The sequence below is a fragment of the Vollenhovia emeryi genome, unplaced genomic scaffold (genome assembly GCF_000949405.1).
Source record: "Vollenhovia emeryi isolate VEMERY1.0 unplaced genomic scaffold, V.emery_V1.0 DF939121.1, whole genome shotgun sequence".
Taxonomy (NCBI): Eukaryota; Metazoa; Arthropoda; class Insecta; order Hymenoptera; family Formicidae; genus Vollenhovia; species Vollenhovia emeryi.
Genome location: NW_011967245.1, coordinates 4,363,177 through 4,381,923, shown reverse-complemented (window position 1 = coordinate 4,381,923; position 18,747 = coordinate 4,363,177). Strand labels below are relative to the sequence as shown.

The 18,747-nt window shown below is 29.7% G+C and overlaps 4 protein-coding genes across 5 annotated transcripts in view; all 4 read right to left on the bottom strand.

The window, feature by feature from the left end:
* Positions 1-2,509, bottom strand: part of LOC105570366 — an 8,527-nt gene extending 6,018 nt beyond the window's left edge. Inside the window, exons 1-4 of the mRNA XM_012027493.1 lie at positions 1,448-2,509; positions 780-1,115; positions 229-430; positions 7-123 (exon numbers count right to left, since the gene is read on the bottom strand). Of these exons, the coding sequence (XP_011882883.1) occupies positions 7-123; positions 229-430; positions 780-1,115; positions 1,448-1,809 (1,017 nt within the window). The 5' untranslated portion in view covers positions 1,810-2,509. The remainder of the gene's footprint in view (positions 1-6; positions 124-228; positions 431-779; positions 1,116-1,447) is intronic.
* Positions 2,510-2,708: 199 nt separating this feature from the next.
* Positions 2,709-4,895, bottom strand: LOC105570329. Of its 2 annotated transcripts, none has more exons than XM_012027446.1 (5): positions 4,336-4,895; positions 3,885-4,217; positions 3,309-3,510; positions 3,048-3,203; positions 2,709-2,790 (listed from the first exon to the last, which is right to left on the bottom strand). In XM_012027446.1, exons 1-5 carry the CDS (start codon positions 4,761-4,763, stop codon positions 2,743-2,745), a joined length of 1,167 nt encoding a protein of 388 aa, XP_011882836.1. In that variant the 5' UTR covers positions 4,764-4,895; the 3' UTR covers positions 2,709-2,742. The 2 variants fall into 2 exon arrangements, with proteins under 2 accessions (XP_011882836.1, XP_011882838.1); XM_012027448.1 differs by having other exon boundaries at positions 2,716-2,790; positions 3,054-3,203.
* A 1,168-nt stretch (positions 4,896-6,063) lies between these two features.
* On the bottom strand, positions 6,064-13,460 carry LOC105570365. The gene is made up of 11 exons (XM_012027492.1): positions 13,082-13,460; positions 12,430-12,765; positions 11,943-12,144; positions 11,682-11,837; positions 11,293-11,343; positions 11,032-11,078; positions 8,657-9,040; positions 7,944-8,276; positions 6,838-7,039; positions 6,394-6,549; positions 6,064-6,297 (listed from the first exon to the last, which is right to left on the bottom strand). The coding sequence occupies exons 1-11, from the start codon at positions 13,441-13,443 to the stop codon at positions 6,241-6,243; spliced, it is 2,286 nt and encodes a 761-aa protein (XP_011882882.1). The 5' UTR covers positions 13,444-13,460; the 3' UTR covers positions 6,064-6,240.
* An 840-nt stretch (positions 13,461-14,300) lies between these two features.
* Positions 14,301-17,707, bottom strand: LOC105570330 (odorant receptor Or1-like). The gene is made up of 6 exons (XM_012027449.1): positions 17,375-17,707; positions 16,455-16,842; positions 16,025-16,357; positions 14,997-15,198; positions 14,629-14,784; positions 14,301-14,532 (listed from the first exon to the last, which is right to left on the bottom strand). The coding sequence occupies exons 2-6, from the start codon at positions 16,814-16,816 to the stop codon at positions 14,473-14,475; spliced, it is 1,113 nt and encodes a 370-aa protein (XP_011882839.1). The 5' UTR covers positions 16,817-16,842; positions 17,375-17,707; the 3' UTR covers positions 14,301-14,472.
* Positions 17,708-18,747: the final 1,040 nt, after the last annotated feature.

Below are 18,747 nucleotides of genomic sequence, written 5' to 3'. Positions count from 1 at the left end.
ATGTGCACTGATAAATTCAATCGGTCTCATCGCGCGATTCATTATTATTAACAGGCTTCTTTTAGTTTGAATATCCAACGCTATCCATTCCATTTCAAAAATATTATCAACCAATTGAAGACTCTGTAAATTCATGTATCTTAATATATCAAATGTTTTATCTTCAGACTTTTATAAAAAAAGTATATAAGTTTGTAATAATGTATAGGATATTATAATTATGCACACCATTAGTTTGAGTTTATTTCCAAACCAACAGTAGATAAAAATTTGTACAAGTACGCAAAATGTATATGCAAATAATTCAATGAAATTTGCGTTTAATGTTATTCTAGTTAGTTGGTACAAATTCGAGCACAGCATGAATGTACTCGCTATGAATTGAAATCCAATTATTTTTGTCAATCTCGCGTTAGTTGCACATGCATATCTGCAAATAAATTTTTTGTACTAAAGACTAACAATTAGTTGTATTGAAAAATCAAGACAACAATAATTGCTACATATTATTTAATATACTAATATTAAAAATACAAAAAGAGTTAATATAATAATAAGATAATAGATTTAACATTGCAGCGAAAAAAAATTAATATAAAATATAAACCTATAAATATAAAATTAAACTGAACAAATATTATAATAGAATTAATACCACAATAAAATAATCAATTTTGAAACATTTCAAGTAAGCAAGGAACACTTTAAAATATATTACCAAATTTAGAATAAATTATTAAATATTGTAAGATTAAGTCTAAAATTCTCACAAGACTAACTCGATTATGTGCTGGTGTTGGCGTACGCAGTCACCCACAGTATTCTGGCCATTTACGATACCTTCCAGACGATATTGTAAGATCGTAATTTGACAACAAAGATGTAGTAGCAGACCAATAATGAGACTGTCACAAGCAATGTTAATAAAGGCAGCAAATAACGCACCTACGTATTGATGAGCATATGTGAGACAAAATATCACAAACGACGAGTAATCATATGGTATCCATCCTTTGAATCTTAACTGCCTCTTTCTGAAATTTGTCAGTAACGATACCAAGACGTGGCTTGCGCCGGTACCCATAACCAAGATAGTGTAACACATTGTAGTATTCCTAGAAAAAAATAATAAAAATTACCCTTACTTTACAAGGCGGAAACTTTTATACTTAAATTTCTACCTTAGTAGAAACACAGTATTCTGCACATGTAAAATTTATCACAAATATACGAATAGTACATAAAATAATATTGACGTGCATATCATACTATTCATAGAATTCTGTTAATAACATCAAGAATGAAATCTATGAAAAAGATCTGTAGGAAAAACTGTTTTAACGATTTTCTAAATATTCCGTATAAAATTCATATTATGGTCTTTATGTCTGCAAGACTTTTATTAGTGATACAATTCTTACAAATCGAGACGAAATTTTATACTTACTTTATTATTTTGTCGAATTTTCGTCGAATTTTGATTTCGACAGAAACTAATGGTTTAAAGGTTCCTTCCGTAAGATTTTGAATTAACTTCACGAAACTCTCGTGATTTACCCACAAATTGAGTATTTTATAGCACGCAGCAAACAAGCTCAACAATATGTATAAGATGTTAGTAAAATCATCCGCATTATCGACATTCTGGACAACTTCCATAAACTGTGTGAATGTGAAGCTGTACATTAGGCTAATTATTAATAATGTATACGCGTTATATAATATATGTTTGATGAGCGACGTCCATGAAAACGGCCGCCAACATCCAGCGATCGCGAGAATTGTGAGTGTAAATTTCAGTATGTTCATATTCTATAAACAAAATAGTATTTAACTTTCTCAGTTAGTACGTCTTTGTTTTATCTTGAAAGAAATTTTCACAATTGCGTTAATCTAATACAACAACATGAATTACATGAACTATGTAACTTAATGTGTTGTAATGTTGTAAGATGTGTTGTAACGTTATCTCCGTATATTCCTTTGATATATATATTGCGTGATATCTATATTGCTAGTAAGCATCACTCGCAAGTCAGCTGAAGAGAAAGCTTTACAGTGTCTATAGATCATGTAACGTGACATTATTTATTCTCCCCTCGAAGTAACATTATTATAATAGCAAACCTGGACTGATGTTTTCCATGAATTAAAATTTCCCGAGAATTCCAGTCTTATACCTTATAATGTTAGTATATGTATTGTAAATATAAGTAAGTTGTAGACAAGGGTTCAGATGTATGAAAATTTTATACACTGATGTACTCATTCATTATAATATGTTTTATTCATTATTTTCGCCCTCCGCAACTTCAGTCTAGTATTCCCTATCTTCTTCTCGGCATCTACATGCAGTTTTTATTAAATATCAAGCAAGATATCTTCAATTCATTCGTTTTCATGACGTGACATACATAACATAAAATAATGTTTAGACTGGATGGAAACATTAATCGGAGTATTCTCTTCTTGCATAGACATTTCTGTGGAATTTCTTAATTATACAGTATAGAACAGTAATATGTATAACAAAATGTGAAAAATATAACATTATTATTTATACAAATTATAATTTCTAATTCTGTAAGTTATATACTTTATTGTAATAAACTATTATAATATGTTATTACCAATCTTTTAAAGTGTATCATTACGAATTTTAACTTCCTAATTTTATTTACATATTAAATATTATTTATAAAATTAATATATTCTACATATGCAATTTTCTTGGCGCAGGTTTTACAACTTTTGCAGTAAAGTGTATGCTGAATATGATATTCTAAGTACCTGCAATACAAATGTTTTAAAAGTAGTTTTAATGACGTTGCCAATAGTCTTACAATAAAAAAAACTTTATGGAAATTAGTTCAACGATGTAACTATTATAACTCATATTTTTTATACTTAATTAAATTTTAGTAATAAGTGCAAATATTCATATATGCATTAAGGTGAACATGTACAATTCTACTTGTAAGGGAAAAATATATGAGTTAAACATTAATGAAATCAATTGCAAAAATAATAAATTTATTAATATTAACCCCTACGAAGGATTCAAGATTCATGGAAAAGAGATATGCGCTAGTAAATTCGATAGGTATTGTTGCTCGATTCATAATCATCAGAAAAGCTTTTTTAAAGCTGTTGTTCAATCTCGGCCAATCCATTTCAAAAATATGATCAATCATCTGAAGGCTCTATAAATAGATGACAAAACATTAAAATAATATTTACAACTACATTGTCATGGGATTAAGAAATATTGGAACATTAATTTTTATTAAAATATGAATTACAAGTACCTTTAATTTAACTTCATTTCCAAACCAGCAATAAATGAAAATTTCTGTCATCATACAAAATGTGTATATTACCAACGGAATATATTTTGCACTTAATGTTGTCTGAGCTAATTGATACAAATTGGAACACACCACCAGCATGCTTACTATAAACTGAATAGCGATTATCTTTGCGAATCTTTCGTTCACTATGGAAGCAAAGCTGCAATTCAGTAGATACTTTGTGTTTCGTAATTGAAGAAATTATCCGCATTTAATTATAATAATATAAATTTAACTCTTTTACATGCTAAATATACATGTTAATGTATATTGTACCGATGTACCAAGAAATTGTCCAGTTCCGTTAATTAGGGTGTCTCATGATAGAGTGAACACTAATAGAGAGTCTCAATTAAAAAAAATTAATTTAAAGCATTAATTACATAATTCCATTAAATAATGTACATTAAAAAATGGTATAGTGGTATAGAAAATTTTTAAGGGTCAAGAGTTATAAATTAAAATATTTCTTCGATGCAAATCAGATCACTTTTATCTATGATTTGTAGCAATTAAAGCGCTTACGAAACTGACTCAAATATAAGGTCATGGTGACGTACGCAGTCACGCAAGTTTTCCCAGGTATGTGATTTGTTCAATCGATATTCCAATATTTCGATCTGACAGCAAATGTGCAATAAGAGACCACAAATGAAGCAGTCGCAGGCGAGATTGATTAGGGCACATGTTGTCATGCTTATTAATTGATGAGTGTACGCGAGGGAGAATAATATCGAAGAGGAATAATTAAATGGCAACCAGGCTTTGAACGTTAAGTCCCCAGTCTTAAAGTTTGTGAACAAAGAAGTCAGAATGATGCACACACACGTCGATTCAACCAAGATAAAGCAATATAACGTGTTGTTTCTGCAAAACAATTTAAAACTCTGTTACAAAATTGGTTATGTTTTCTTCCATAAATAGAACTCATAAAATATTAGTACAAATAAACATTTATAAAGATGTAATTAAATATAATATTTACCGTATCATTTTGTCAAAATTTTGACGGATCTTTACTTCACCGGCTATCACCGGTCTAAATGGTTCATCGGTAAGAGTATTAATAATGTCCGCAAAATTCTTTCGATTTATCCACATACTGGATATCTTTAAGATAGAAATGCACACAGCCATCATCATGTATAAAATACTAGTAAATTCCTGTGGACTGCCAGCATTCAAAAAAATGGCTATAAATTGAGAAATCGCAAACGTATACAATATAAGAACCAGAAGTAGCGTATAAACGTTGTAAAGTTTATATTTGTATGAGGATATTCTCGACAACGGTTGCCAGCATCCAGCAATCCTCATTAATGCGAGTGTATGCTTTAAGAGGTCCGTTTTATCTTCCATTTTATCATGTATAATGTAATTTCTCTCAACACTAGACTCACCGGAATTTAACATTTCTCTAAAATTTCATTACTCACTCAACTAAGGTACAAAAAAAAGAAAAGCTGTCTATAAAGTTGATTCTCTGTTCACATCAGTAGCATGAATTTAAATTTAAAAAATTGTTTAATCTGAGAAAATACGAAATAACGTTTTATTGTCGCTTACAAAAAATTGAAAATTGTATTTATTCTTTTTAAACAAATTCACGGAGGTTCTGTAGAAAATGGTCCGACCAAATTCCGATTACGTAGTGAATAATAATAGGCAAGAATTTCTACGATACCAGCGCCTTAAAACTTCCATAGACATTGTCTATAGAAAACGTTTTCCACATACAGACCCCTACTTGACATTTATGTAATTATCATAAGAAATTAGCGAGGTTGCATTTACTGACAGAAAGTTTTATTTCAGGTTGCGTCGTCGAAGGGAATTTTTTCGAATGGAAACTTCATGCGACAATAACATAATGTGATATTATTCTAATACAAAAAAATGGAGATATTGAGTTAAATGGATATGAATGAAGATAAATGATGGATATGCAGAGGGGCATCGCTCTCTCCGCTTATAGTCTGCCATCGATGATTTGTCTCCATGCAATTTTGATGAAGGTAAGTTATCATCCGCATAAAAGTTACGTAATTTTTCTATTGCTATCAGTACCTGCTCAATATTGTCTCGCGCTACTCCCAATTACAATTTGTTCTATTCCTCGCATCGATTTCCACATTTGCATCTCCTGAATGAAGATAAGGGCAAATAAAATCATGTATAATATTTACACTGAAAAAAATCTGGTTGCATTAATTAAAAATCTGGTAGATTCAACCAGTTGTCTGTTAGAAAGTGGAACAAATCAGAAGTCCTTTAAGATTTACTAGATGTGTAGTGAAGTCCATCAAACTTCTGATTAATAACTAGAAATTCTGTTTGGTTTAACCAAAATACATTCTATCATACATATCTTGTTGATACAATCAAAGCATTTCTCTCAGCGTACGTATATCTGCTTAAATATACATATAATGAACCTTTCAACAAATATATCTAGATTTTGCCAATGATCTTTACTAAACATACTGTTTTCCTTTTTTATTTTTTTATATCTGCAAAATCGTCTCTTGGGCATAAATGTTCTTCTCATTCATTTAGCGATTTATCTTTGGAGATCTTGCAATTTTCACTATCTACACATTGTGATTTTTTTAAATATTAGTAGTATCTATATTTGGGTACAGTCTTCAATTTTTATGGTAAATATGTGATAAAAGATGTGAGTGTGAAGGAAAGATGTAAGTAATATAAAATACAGATAAATAATACTATCTTTATTTATATATGTAATGTATTATATATGATATGCAATTCTGAGAAAGAACCTACGATTACCATATTTTCAAACTGTTGTCTAATGTTTCTTAAAACATATACACTGTATATATTTTAAATATTATTTAGTCTTCTTTCTTTAATAGCATTGTCATCACTATTCTTCTTTCGTTTGTTTAAGTATATTGAATACTGAATACGACATTTTAAGCAACTAAAAAATAAATTAATTTCTAAGTAACATTTATTAATTCAACTATTTAAATTTTCAGTTATCACAATTAGTAAATGTAATAAATTTATCTCTAACCTTCACAAAAGAATCTAGATTCACTGTGAGAATATATGCACTAGAAAATTCGATGGGTATCAGACAGCGATTCATAATTATTATAAGATTGTCTCTTACTTTCTTGTCCGCTGCTACCCAATCCATTCCAAAAATTTCATCGGAAAATTGAATGCTCTGTAATAGAAGTCAGAAATATAATTACAAACTTTTTTATTGAAGCTGTAAATAATATTTAAGTGCCAATATGACATTAAGATTGAATTAAAAAGATATTTTGTTTTATTTATATTTGATTTTTTTTTTTATAATAGTTTATTACCATTGTAATATGAACTAGAGATTGTTTTTGTTATCATTATTTTTAAATACATTTTGTAATACATTGACAAAATGTATTTAACATCACGAATTATTTGCATATGCATTTAGTATGTGTATAATTATGCACTTAATTAATGTTACCTTTAATTTCACTTCATTTCCGTACCAACAATAGATAAAAATTTGCATACACATACAGACTGTATACATTATCAGTGGAATATATTTCATGCTCATTGTGGTTTTCGCTAATCGATAAAGACCAGAACATACCACTAGCATACTCGCTATAAATTGAACGGCAATTATAAATTTGAACTTTTCATTCACTATACGTGCGAATCTAGAAGAGAATAATATTGAATATTGCTTATCTTTAAAATTATAATACTATTATCTTATGATTAACCATTATCTTCAAAATTATTATTGCTTAATAATTAAACATTCTTTTCAAAATTATCACTGCTATAATTAAGTATTACCATAATTGCAATTGAACTGCACATTCTTATTCAATTAATAAAATTGTTTAAATAATTGAAATCAGAAATGTGTATATTTATACACATGTACAGGATGCCCGATGTAAGAAAGACCAACTCAAAGATGAAGGTAGATTAAACTGAAAAGAAAAGTTAAGTACCATTTCATAAAATTCGCAATAGTCATCGAGTAATAAATTCGTACGTCCGAACGAATAAGCGCATAGAAAGTGATAGGCCAGACTCGGTAGACATGTGAGATAATCAGTGAACTCAGTACTATACTGGAATACCTTACCCACCGTAATAAGAAACTCGACAGAGTAAGATACGCAAATGATTCAACTTACATTTCTTTTTAATAATTCCGATTGGTCAACGAGAAAATTGTTGATCAATCAGAATTTAAAAAGAGATGTAGGCGGCACCGCTTGTTTGTCTCACTCTGTTGATTTCCTTCCATTTCAGTAGGTATAACATAGCGTTCACTAAAAATAGCTTATCTTATATGCCTACCGAATCTGGCCTACCTCTTTATACGCGCTCATTCGTTCAGACATTTATTATGAATTAATTACTCGATGACCAATGCAACTTTTACAAAAGATGCATAACTATTTTTTTCAGCTTAACCCAACCTACCTCCATCTTTCGGTTGGTCTCTCCTATGTTGGACACCCTGTATATACATATACATACATATGCCTTAACATTAATTAAAAAGAGAAACTTAAATGCATAAAATTTTGTACAGAGACTAACTTATAGATACGATTGTGCTGGCGTACACATTCACCCAAATCGCCTTGATCATGCAAGGTTCTCTTCACACGGCACTCTAAGATCTCGATCTGGCAATAAATATGCATCAGGAATCCACAAATCGTTATATCACAAGCAACATTCACGATGGATGCGACCGTCAGGCTTATTAACTGGCGAAAGTACGTGAAATAATAAACGGTATCAGAGAACTCAAAAGGTATCCATTCACGATATGCTAAATTTCCTTTCCGGAAGTCCGTAAATAAAGATGCTAAATTCATGCAACCGCATGTCATCTCAATCAAAATCGTGTAGACTATGGAATAGGTCCTGCAAAATGACTATGGAGGCTGGACTAATTCACGATGACTTTGTTTTGTATTTCTCTCCTTTAATTAAAAAGAAAAAAAAATATATTTTCTACTTCTTATAGATGGAAAAAGATTTTTATTTATCCATTTATTTTTTGTTTCATTAATAAAGATAATTACTTAGTATTATCGTAGGTATTTGTAATTTTGTCAATTAAAAATGCTATAAAGTAATTATATATGTATAATATTAAAGATATACAAACTAATATATACATATACATATACATATATATATACAAAGAGAGAGGGAGAGAGAAAGAGAGAGAAAGAGTTAAGAAACGTTTAAATTAAAACATGCGAATCTTTTTTTATTCCTTGAATGTTTCAATTTCTTACCGTACTATATTATTATACTTTTGTCGAATCTCGATTTCATCTTGTTCCAAGGGTCCAAATGGTTTCTCAACCAACGTGTCGGTTAACATCTTAATAATCTTGCGATTTAATAATAAATTGAGCATCTTGCAGACAGCAATAACCATGGCCAGCATGATATAAAAAGTATCCGTGAAATCGTCGGGATTCTTAACGTTCAGGATAATATCCATAAGTTGTGGTAACAAGAAGGTAAGTAATAGTAAACACATGAGAACTGTGTACGCATTGTACACTGTCCGTTTGCATAGTGAGGACCAGGAGATTGGTGGCCGACATCCCGCTACTGTGAGGATTTTCAATGGAAATTGCATTACTTGCATTTCTCGAAATATTACTCGATCTCTAATTTAAGACAAAATATTTATTATATTGCACTTGCTTATATACTATTGCATATTTCTTATAACTTATAAATGAATAATTTTTATTTAAAAAATTGTATTTTATAATGGTAATTTTAAACGTGTATATAGAAAAGTTGTGTGTGCAAGTGTGTGCAGTAAAACCGTACAATTAAAAATTTGCTTTTACTTTGAAACAAAATTTACCTTTATTTGTATTTTCAAGAAACATAATATTAATAAAATATTAATATATTAATAATATATAACATTAATAAAACCTGCAATGGTTTATGCTGTACGCAATAATATTAGGCTGGTAATGGTATAAATTGTAATCACTTGTAAAATTGACTAATATATTTCATTGATTTAAAACAAACGAAACACATATTGTGCTAAAGTTTATCCATTAATGTTAACTTAGAGGACAACGTTCAGTAATACAAATGACTTACTCAAATAAAAATATGAAACAGCTTCCTGTAATGTTTGCACATTGATTTTAAAGCAATTTTACTAAACCTCAACGAATCTTACAATACCTATAGATACGCAATATTACTTTCTGCATTCATTGTCCGTATCTTTGTACTACAACCTCTGGAGAGAGAAATATGTCAAGATTATAATTATATATATCTCGAACGTATAATATATTCCGATCGGTAATAATGCTATTGTAAAATATGCACAACTGTCTTTTTGCTATCCTTATATGACGGCTTATAAACGCGACGTTACACTGAAACGAAATAAATAGAAATAATGTAGGAGGAACGAACGCTTGATAGACTATAAATTATAGTGTGCCACTATAAAATTTTAATGCAAGTGACCTATACTTACATACAAAAAATATGGAATTTGTTATTATTGCCAGCTGCGCCTCGCATCCGGCTGTCGTCGTTCTGCTATTCATATTGATTAATATTGATTTATTTCCGATTCTGGCAGAGCACAAATGGTTCAAAGAACTCATTAAAAATACATATATAGGGAAAGTGAACAGATACGTTAACGATATAATACATTCAGTCGCTACTTAGCTAGCAAAATACTATATTGCGCAGAATTACGTTTTACTGATTAACTTAAAAAAATAAGTATTAATTATATCGCGTAATTATAGAAAGGGCTCAAAGCCTAGACAAGGTTGTAGTGTCCAAAAAAATCTTTTAATTAAAAGTGAATATACGTTTCGGTCCTTATTGGACTATCTTCTGTATAAAGCAAGAAATATAAATTAATACATGATAGAAAACATAAGATAAATAATACGAGAAATTACGCAGGCAATAGTACAAAATGTGAAAAGATATAAACTTATAATAAAATATAGAACGGCCATACATAAAACGCGACGCAAATATGTGTGACATGGTAAAGTATAAAAGACAGTTGGAATCGTGTTGAACATTGTAGATCACGTTATCAAAAATGTTATTTTATATAACTGTAACATAGATGTACCTACATATTTTCAAATTTATTTGATGATTGCTAATTTCATAAATTATTAAATAATAAATTTTATTTTTATTTATTTTTACCACCAGCATGCTTACTATAAACTGAATAGCGATTATCTTTGCGAATTTTTCGTTCATTATAAAAACAAAGCTGCAATTCAGTAGATACTCCCTGTTTCGTAATTAAAGAAATTATCCGTATTTAATTATAATAAATTAAATTTATTTCTTATATATCCTAAATATATATCTTAACACCGAGGTGCTAAGAAATTGTCAAATATATTTATCAATATGATAGGGGATACAAGTAATCTTCGTAATTCCGGAAACATGTTACTTTTCGTTACACAAAGTATTTTATTTATTATCGTTCGCATCTTTTCCAGTATTGATTTCTATTCACGCAACATAACCAAGCGAAAAAATACAATAACATTGAAGATATGTAGTTATAAGACTATTCAGAGGAAAAAATTAATAATTTTAAATCTTCATATCTATATTTATGTGGCGTCACATTTTCCACATTTGGATGTAATTAAGTTTTATTCTCCCAGTATCGTCCTGCATATAAAATATATTAAGTCAACTTAATTTAAAAATAAATTTTTTGCAACTTACTATATTTTTAAAATATATACTGATATAAAATTAAAAAACGTTACAACTTAACATCTAATACGTTAATTATTACCGGTGTCATTAGCAAGGGACTTAACAAATTATGTATTAAGGATTAATATTAGCAATATATTTTTTACTTGCCTTCATATCGTTAGTCTTGTATTTTTGATAACAAATTGTAAGCAGAATACGATGTTTTAAGTAACTGCAAACATTATAAACATATTCAATCTTTTTTAAAATCTTAAAGAAGGATAATTCATATAGTCAAAAACTTTACATAAATCTTTACACTATATTCCGTAATTATATATATATTAATCATGATGAATGTTACTTATAAATTTTCTATGTGTATAACACATATTATATAATACATATATTATAGGGCCCGCAATTTTATTTTTTATATCTATTCTTCCTATTTTATTCTCCAAACCATATTATTTTTAAAACACTTACTACTAAAATCTTGACTAAACATAAAAGATAAAAATTTTATTAGAGAAATTAAATTTTATTGCTACTGCGTTTTATACTGACCGCTACAAAAGAATCTAGGTTCATGTTTAAAACATGTGCACTGATAAATTCAATCGGTCTCATCGCGCGATTCATTATTATTAAAAGGCTTCTTTTAGTTTTATTATCCAACGCTATCCATTCTATTTCAAAAATATTATCAACCAATTGAAGACTCTGTAAATTCATGTATTTTAATATATCAAATGTTTTATCTTCAGATTTTTATAAAAAAAAAGTATATAAGTTTGTAATAATGTGGGATATTATAATTATGCGCACCATTAGTTTGAGTTTATTTCCAAACCAACAGTAGATAAAAATTTGTACAAGTACGCAAAATGTATATGCAAATAACGCAATGAAATTTGCGTTTAATGTAATTCTAGATAGTTGGTACAAATTCGAGCATACTACGAATGTACTTGCTATGAATTGAAACCCGATTATTTTCGTGAATCTCGCGTTAGTCACGTATGCGTATCTGCAAACAAAATTTTTCTACACTACGTATTACAATCAATTGTATTGAAAAAAATTAAGATAACAATAAATTCAACATCGCTGTATAAGGTTGTAACAAAATCTTATACGTATAAATATAACACTAAACAGTATAAATATTATATTAGAATTAATACTATACCACAGAATTATCGATTTTTAAACATATTCCTAGTAAATAAGAAACGTATTGAGATATATTATCAAATTTAGAATTAATTTTTAAATATTCTAAGATTAAGTCTAAGATTTTCACAAAACTAACTCGATTATGTGATGATGTTGGCGTACACAGTCACCCACAGTGTTCTGGCCATTTGTGATACCTTTCAAACGATATTGTAAAATCGTAACTTGACAACAAAGGTGCAGTAGCAGACCAACAATGAGACTGTCACAAGCAACGTTAACAAGGGAAGCAGATATCACACCTACGTATTGATGAACATATGTAAGACAAAATATCACAAACGTCGAGTAATCATATGGTATCCATCCTTTGAATGGTAACTGCCTCTTTCTGAAATTTGTCAGTAACGATACCAAGACATGGCCTGCACAGGTGACCATAATCAAAGTAGCATAACATATTGCGTTATTCCTAGAGAAAAATACGAAAAGTTGCTTTTATCTTACAAGACAGAAATTTTTGTACTTAAATGTTACACTGTCTTTCTACCTTAGTAGAAACACAGTGTTCTGCACATGTAAAATTTATCACAAATATACAAATAGTACATAAAATAAAATTAATGTTGGACGCGCATAACATTATATTTATAGAATTCTGTTAATAACATCAAGAGTGAAATCTATGAAAAGGATCTTTAGAAAAAGATGTTTTATTAATTTTCTAAATTTTCCATATAAATTTCATATTATGGTATTTATAAATCAAGACAAAATTTTGTACTTACTGTATTATTTTGTCGAATTTTCGGCGAATTTCAATTTCTACAGGAACTAATGGCTTAAAGGTTCCTTCCGTGAGATTCTGAATTAACTCCGCGAAACTCTCGTGATTTACCCACAGATTGAGTATTTTATAGCATGCAGCAAACATGGTTAACATCGTGTATACGATGTTAGTAAAATCATCCGGATTGTTGACATTCAGAACAGCATCCATAAACTGTGTGAATGTGAAACTGTACATTAGGCTAATTACTAACAATGTATACGCATTATATAATATATGTTTGATGAGCGACGTCCATGAGAACGGTCGCCAGCATCCAGCGATTGCAAGAATTGCGAGTGTAAATTTCAGTACGTTCATACTCTATAAACAAAATATTTTTTAATTTCTCAGTAAGTACGTCTCTTTTTTCTTAAAAGAAATTTTCACGATTGCATTAATCTAATACAACATAAATTACATAAACTATGTAACTTAATGTGCTGTAAGATGTTGTAAGATGTTGTGACGTTGTCTTCGTGTACACTCCTTTGATATATGTTGCGTGATATATGTATTGCTGTTATACATCACACGCAAGTCAGTTGAAGAGAAAGCTTTACAGTGTCTATAGATCATGTAACGTGACATTATTTATTCTCCCCTCGAAGTAACATTATTATAATAGCAAACCTGGATTGATGTGTTCCGTGAAATAAAATTTCCCGAGAATTTCAATCTTATACCTCATATTATAATGTAAGTATATGTATATCATAAATATAAGTAAGCTGTAGACAAGAGTTCAGACGTATGAAAACTTGATACGTTGTTGTACTCGTTCATTATAATATATTTTATTCATTATTGTCGCTGTCCGCGACTTCAGTCCAGCATTCCTTATCTTCTTCTCGGTATTTATATATATGCAGGTTTTATTAAGTACAAAGAGAAGTATTTTCAATCTTTCATTTTCGTAACGTGACACACATCACATAAAATAATGTTTAAACTGGAGGAAAACAATCGTAGTTATATGTTCTTGAATAGTCATTTGTGTAGAATTTCTTAATTTTACGGTATACAAGAGTAATATAAACATTTGAAGAACTTGTCATTTTTTATAAATATTAATAAAATCTAACTATATTGTAGAAAACTACATTTAATCACATTCTTCAATTTTTATGGCAAATATGTGAGGAAAGATGTGAGTAAAGGGTAGTACAAAATACAGATAAATAATATTTTCTTTATTTATATATGTAATATATATACGATATGCAACTGGGCAAGAAACTACGATTACCATCGAAGATATTTTTACACTGTTGTCTAACATTTTTTACAACATATGCACTGCATATTTAGTAAATATTATTTCGTTCTCGTTCTTTAATAACATTGTCATCAATATTCTTCTCTCGTTTGTTTAAGTATATTGAATACTGAATACGACATTTTAAGCAACTAAAAAATAAATTAATTTTTAAGTAACATTTATTAATTCAACTATTTAAATTTTCAGTTATCACAATTAGTAAATGTAATAAATTTATGTCTAACCTTCACAAAAGAATCTAGATTCACTGTAATAATATATGCACTAGAAAATTCTATGGGTATCAAAGAGCGATTCATAATTATTATAAGATTCTCTTTTACTTTCTTGTCTGCTGTTACCCAATCCATTCCAAAAATTTCATCGGACAATTGAATGCTCTACAATTGAAGTTGTCAGAAATACAATTACAATTTTTCTTATTGCAGCTGTAAATGTTGTTATATGTCGTAATATAACATTAAGCTTAAATTTGAAAAAAATATTTTATTTTTATTTTATTACTGTTATAATGTAATCCTGGCATTTGTTATTATTACTTTTAAATACATTAACAAAATGCATTTAAGTATATACACTTAATTAATGTTACCTTTAATTTCACTTCATTTCCATACCAACAATAGATAAAAATTTGCATACCCATACAGATTGTGTACGACATCAGTGGAATATATTTTAAGCTCAGCGTGGTTTTCGCTAATCGATAGAGATTAGAACATACCACTAGCATGCTTGCTATGAATTGAATGGCAAGTATAATCCTGAACTTTTCATTCATTATATGCGCAAATCTAAAAGAGAATAATATTGTTTTTCTTTAAAGTTATTATTGCTCATGATTAAATATTACCATAATTTCAATTGAACTGTACATCTTTATTTCTTTAATAAACAAAATGCCATATACGTACATATTTGCAAAATATACCGATATTATAATAATTAAAATTAGAAATATATGTGCTAGGTTGTCTGACGTAAGAGTAAGCAACTGAAAGATGGAGGTAGATTGGGTTATACTGAAAAACATTTACGTACTATTTTGTAAAATTCACAATAGTCATCGAGTAATTAATTCAAATGTTTAGGCTAATAAATGTGTAGAAAGTAATAGACCGACGATTTATATACATAGATCAAGCATTTCGTCTGCATAGTGGAGTCAGAAGTGTAAGTGAGAAAGCTGTTTTGCGTCTACTGCTCTCTCACTCTAGCTTAAAAATAAAGCGACTGTCGTTATGTATATGCCATACGTGGGCCGACTCGGTAGGCATGTGAGCCAGTGAACTTTGCGCTATATTGAAATACCTACTGAAATACAAGAGAATCGAGAGAGTAAGACAGGCAAAAACGGTTCCAACTGTATCCGAGTCTGCCCTACCGATTTCGACGCATTCATTCGCTCAGACGTTTGAATTAATTATTCAATAACTATTGCGCATTTACAAAAAGTACAAAACCTTTCTTCTTACAATTAGTTTAACCAAATCTACCTTTCTGTCACCCCTACGTTGGACATCCTGTATATTACATATATTTGCATTACATTGTGTGCTCCTGACATTAATTTAAAAGGGAATTTAATTTAAATGCATAAAATTTTGTACAAAGACTAACTTATAGATATGATTGTGCTGATGCACACATTCACCCAAATCGTCTCGATTGCGCAAGCTTTTCTTCACACGACATTCTAAGATCTCAATCTGGCAATAAATATGCATGAGAAATCCACAAATCGTTATATCCCAAGCAACATTCACGATAGATCCAACTGTCAAGCTTATTAATTGGCGAAAGTACGTGAAATAATACACTGTATCAGAGCACTCATAGGGTATCCATTCCCGATATGCTAAATTGCCTTTTCGAAAGTCGGTAAATAAAGATGTCAAATTCATGCAACCGCATGTCATCTCAACCAAAATCGTGTAGAACATGGAATAGGTCCTGCAAAATGGCATGGAGACGGGGCCAATTTGTGACGACTTTGTTAAATTAAAGAATGCGGATCTTTTTTTTATTCCTTGAATGTTTAATCTCTTACCATACTATATTATCATATTTTTGTCGAATCTCGATTTCATCTTCTTCTAAAGGTCTAAATGGATTTTCTTCTAACGTAGCGGTTAACATCTCGATATTCTTGCGATTTAATAATAAACTGAGCATCTTGCAGACAGCAATCACCATGCCCAGCATTACATAAAAAGTATCCGTGAAATCGTCGGGATTATCGACATTCAGAATAATGTCCATAAGTTGCGGTAACACGAAGGTAAGCAATAGTAAACACGTGAGAACTGTATAGGCATTGTACATTGTCCGTTTGCATAATGAGGACCACGAGTTTGGTGGCCGACATCCCGCTACTGTGAGGATTTTCAATGGAAATTGCATTACTTGCATTTCTCGAAATAGTTTTTACTCGATCTCTAATTTAAGACAAAACATTTGTTATGTTGCACTTTATTATACTATTATACTATTGTGTACTTCTTACGTCTTGTGTAAAAGGTATAATTGTGTGATATAATTATTATATGTACAAAGCAAGAAAAAATGTGTGACTTAATTATGCAAAAACTGAACTTTGTATATAAAGCTAAACCTTTTTAGCTAAAACAAAAATAGATTAATGATTTTTATTTGAAAAAAGTGTATATAATGACAGTCTCAAAGGTACACAGGAAAATTGCGGTAAGAGCAATTAAAAATTTGTTTTTACTTGTGAAAAAAATGTACTTTTAGTTTCATATTTAATGAATATAATATTAATTTTAATAACCTGAAATGTTTTATGCTATACGCAATAATATTAGATTGGTAAGGGTAAAAATTTCTATCATTTGTAAAATTGACTAATATAATCAACTAATATATTGAACAAGCAAAATACATATTGTGCTGAATTTTATCCACTAATTTTAACTTAGAGGATACTGTTCAATAATGCAAATTACTCACTCGAATAAAAATATCAAGCAGCTTCTTGTAAAGTTTGCACATTGATTTTAAAGCAATTTTATAAAAATTCCACGAATCTTCTAATATCTATAGACACGCAGTATTACTTTCTAGTTTCTAACATTCATTGTTCGTCTCTTTTTACAACCTTTGGAGAGAACGATATATATCATCATAATAATTATATGTATCTCGAACGTATAATATATTCCGATCAATAATAATGCTTTTGTAAAATATGCACAGCTGTCTTTTTGCGATGTTTATATGACGGCTTATAAACGCGACGTTACACTGAAACGAAATAAACAGAAACAATGCAGAAGGAACGAACGCTTGACAGACTATAAATTATGGTGTATCACCATGAAATTTTAATGCAGGTGATCTATACTTACATACAAAAAATATAGACTTTGTTACCATCGCCGGCTCCGCCTCACAGCCGGCTGTCATCATTCTGTTGTTCTATTCATGATTCTGGCAGGGTGCAAATATTTAAAAAACTCATTAAAAAAATATATATAGGAAAAGTGAATAGATACGTTAACGGTATAGTATATTCAGTCGCTATTTAGCTAGCGAAATACCATACTGCACACAATTACATTTTGTTGATTAACTTAAAAAAATAAGTATTAGTTTTATATTCAATAATAATATTACATGTAGGGTAGAGGGACCAAGAGAGAGATATAATGGTAGTAGGCTGTAACTTCTTTAATAATCGCTGAATGGTATGTTTCTGTCGTCATTCTAAGAAATAATCGATATTATGTGCGTGCACCATTCGAAGGGATATTATGAATAGGGATATTATGAATATTATGTACCGTGTATACCATTGTAAGTAAAATTCTACCTTATGTAAGTAAACTTTTACAATTTTTTATTAAACATAAACAAGTATTTATACAACAAAGAGTAAACGAAACAAATTTTTGGAAATTCATAAATTTGTATACATATTGCCCTTATTAATAGTGTAATTGCTATACTCACTTCATATGTATTTTACATACTGTTTTTACAGTGTGTAACTTACAGTGAGGAACTCCCGTTGCACAACTACAGAAAAGAGGTGCGCGATATGAAGAAAAACGCGCACTATGACTATCTCTTCTTTACAAGGAAAAATGGTCAATGCTCGTGTTATACAGGGTGTCAGATTCGATATGGACAATCCCAAAGATTATAGTAGATTGGGTTAAACTGAGAAGAAAAGTTATATAAAATTTTACAAAATCGTAATTATTATCGGCCGAATTCAGAAAAACGTCTGAGCCAATAAGTGCACGGAGGAGCGGAAGGCCGGACTCGGCAGCATGCAAAATGGTGTGTTTGTTGACATCTCTAGCGAACGCGTTCGCCCG

Bases quoted from the DNA above. Each gene is read 5' to 3' on its own strand.
- LOC105570329 (XM_012027446.1), bottom strand. From the start codon at position 4,763: ATGTTAAATTCCGGTGAGTCTAGTGTTGAGAGAAATTACATTATACAT. The intron at 3,204-3,308 runs GTACTTGTAATT...ATCTATTTATAG, and splicing joins GAAATGAAGTTAAATTAAAG to AGCCTTCAGATGATTGATCA. The intron at 2,791-3,047 runs GTTAATATTAAT...TTTGTATTGCAG, and splicing joins ATCTTGAATCCTTCGTAGGG to GTACTTAGAATATCATATTC.
- LOC105570365 (XM_012027492.1), bottom strand. From the start codon at position 13,443: ATGAACGTACTGAAATTTACACTCGCAATTCTTGCAATCGCTGGATGC. The intron at 11,838-11,942 runs GTGCGCATAATT...ATGAATTTACAG, and splicing joins GAAATAAACTCAAACTAATG to AGTCTTCAATTGGTTGATAA. The intron at 6,550-6,837 runs GTAACATTAATT...CTTCTATTACAG, and splicing joins GAAATGAAGTGAAATTAAAG to AGCATTCAATTTTCCGATGA.
- LOC105570330 (XM_012027449.1), bottom strand. From the start codon at position 16,816: ATGCAAGTAATGCAATTTCCATTGAAAATCCTCACAGTAGCGGGATGT. The intron at 14,785-14,996 runs GTAACATTAATT...CTTCAATTGTAG, and splicing joins GAAATGAAGTGAAATTAAAG to AGCATTCAATTGTCCGATGA. The intron at 14,533-14,628 runs GTTAGACATAAA...TTTATTTTTTAG, and splicing joins ATCTAGATTCTTTTGTGAAG to TTGCTTAAAATGTCGTATTC.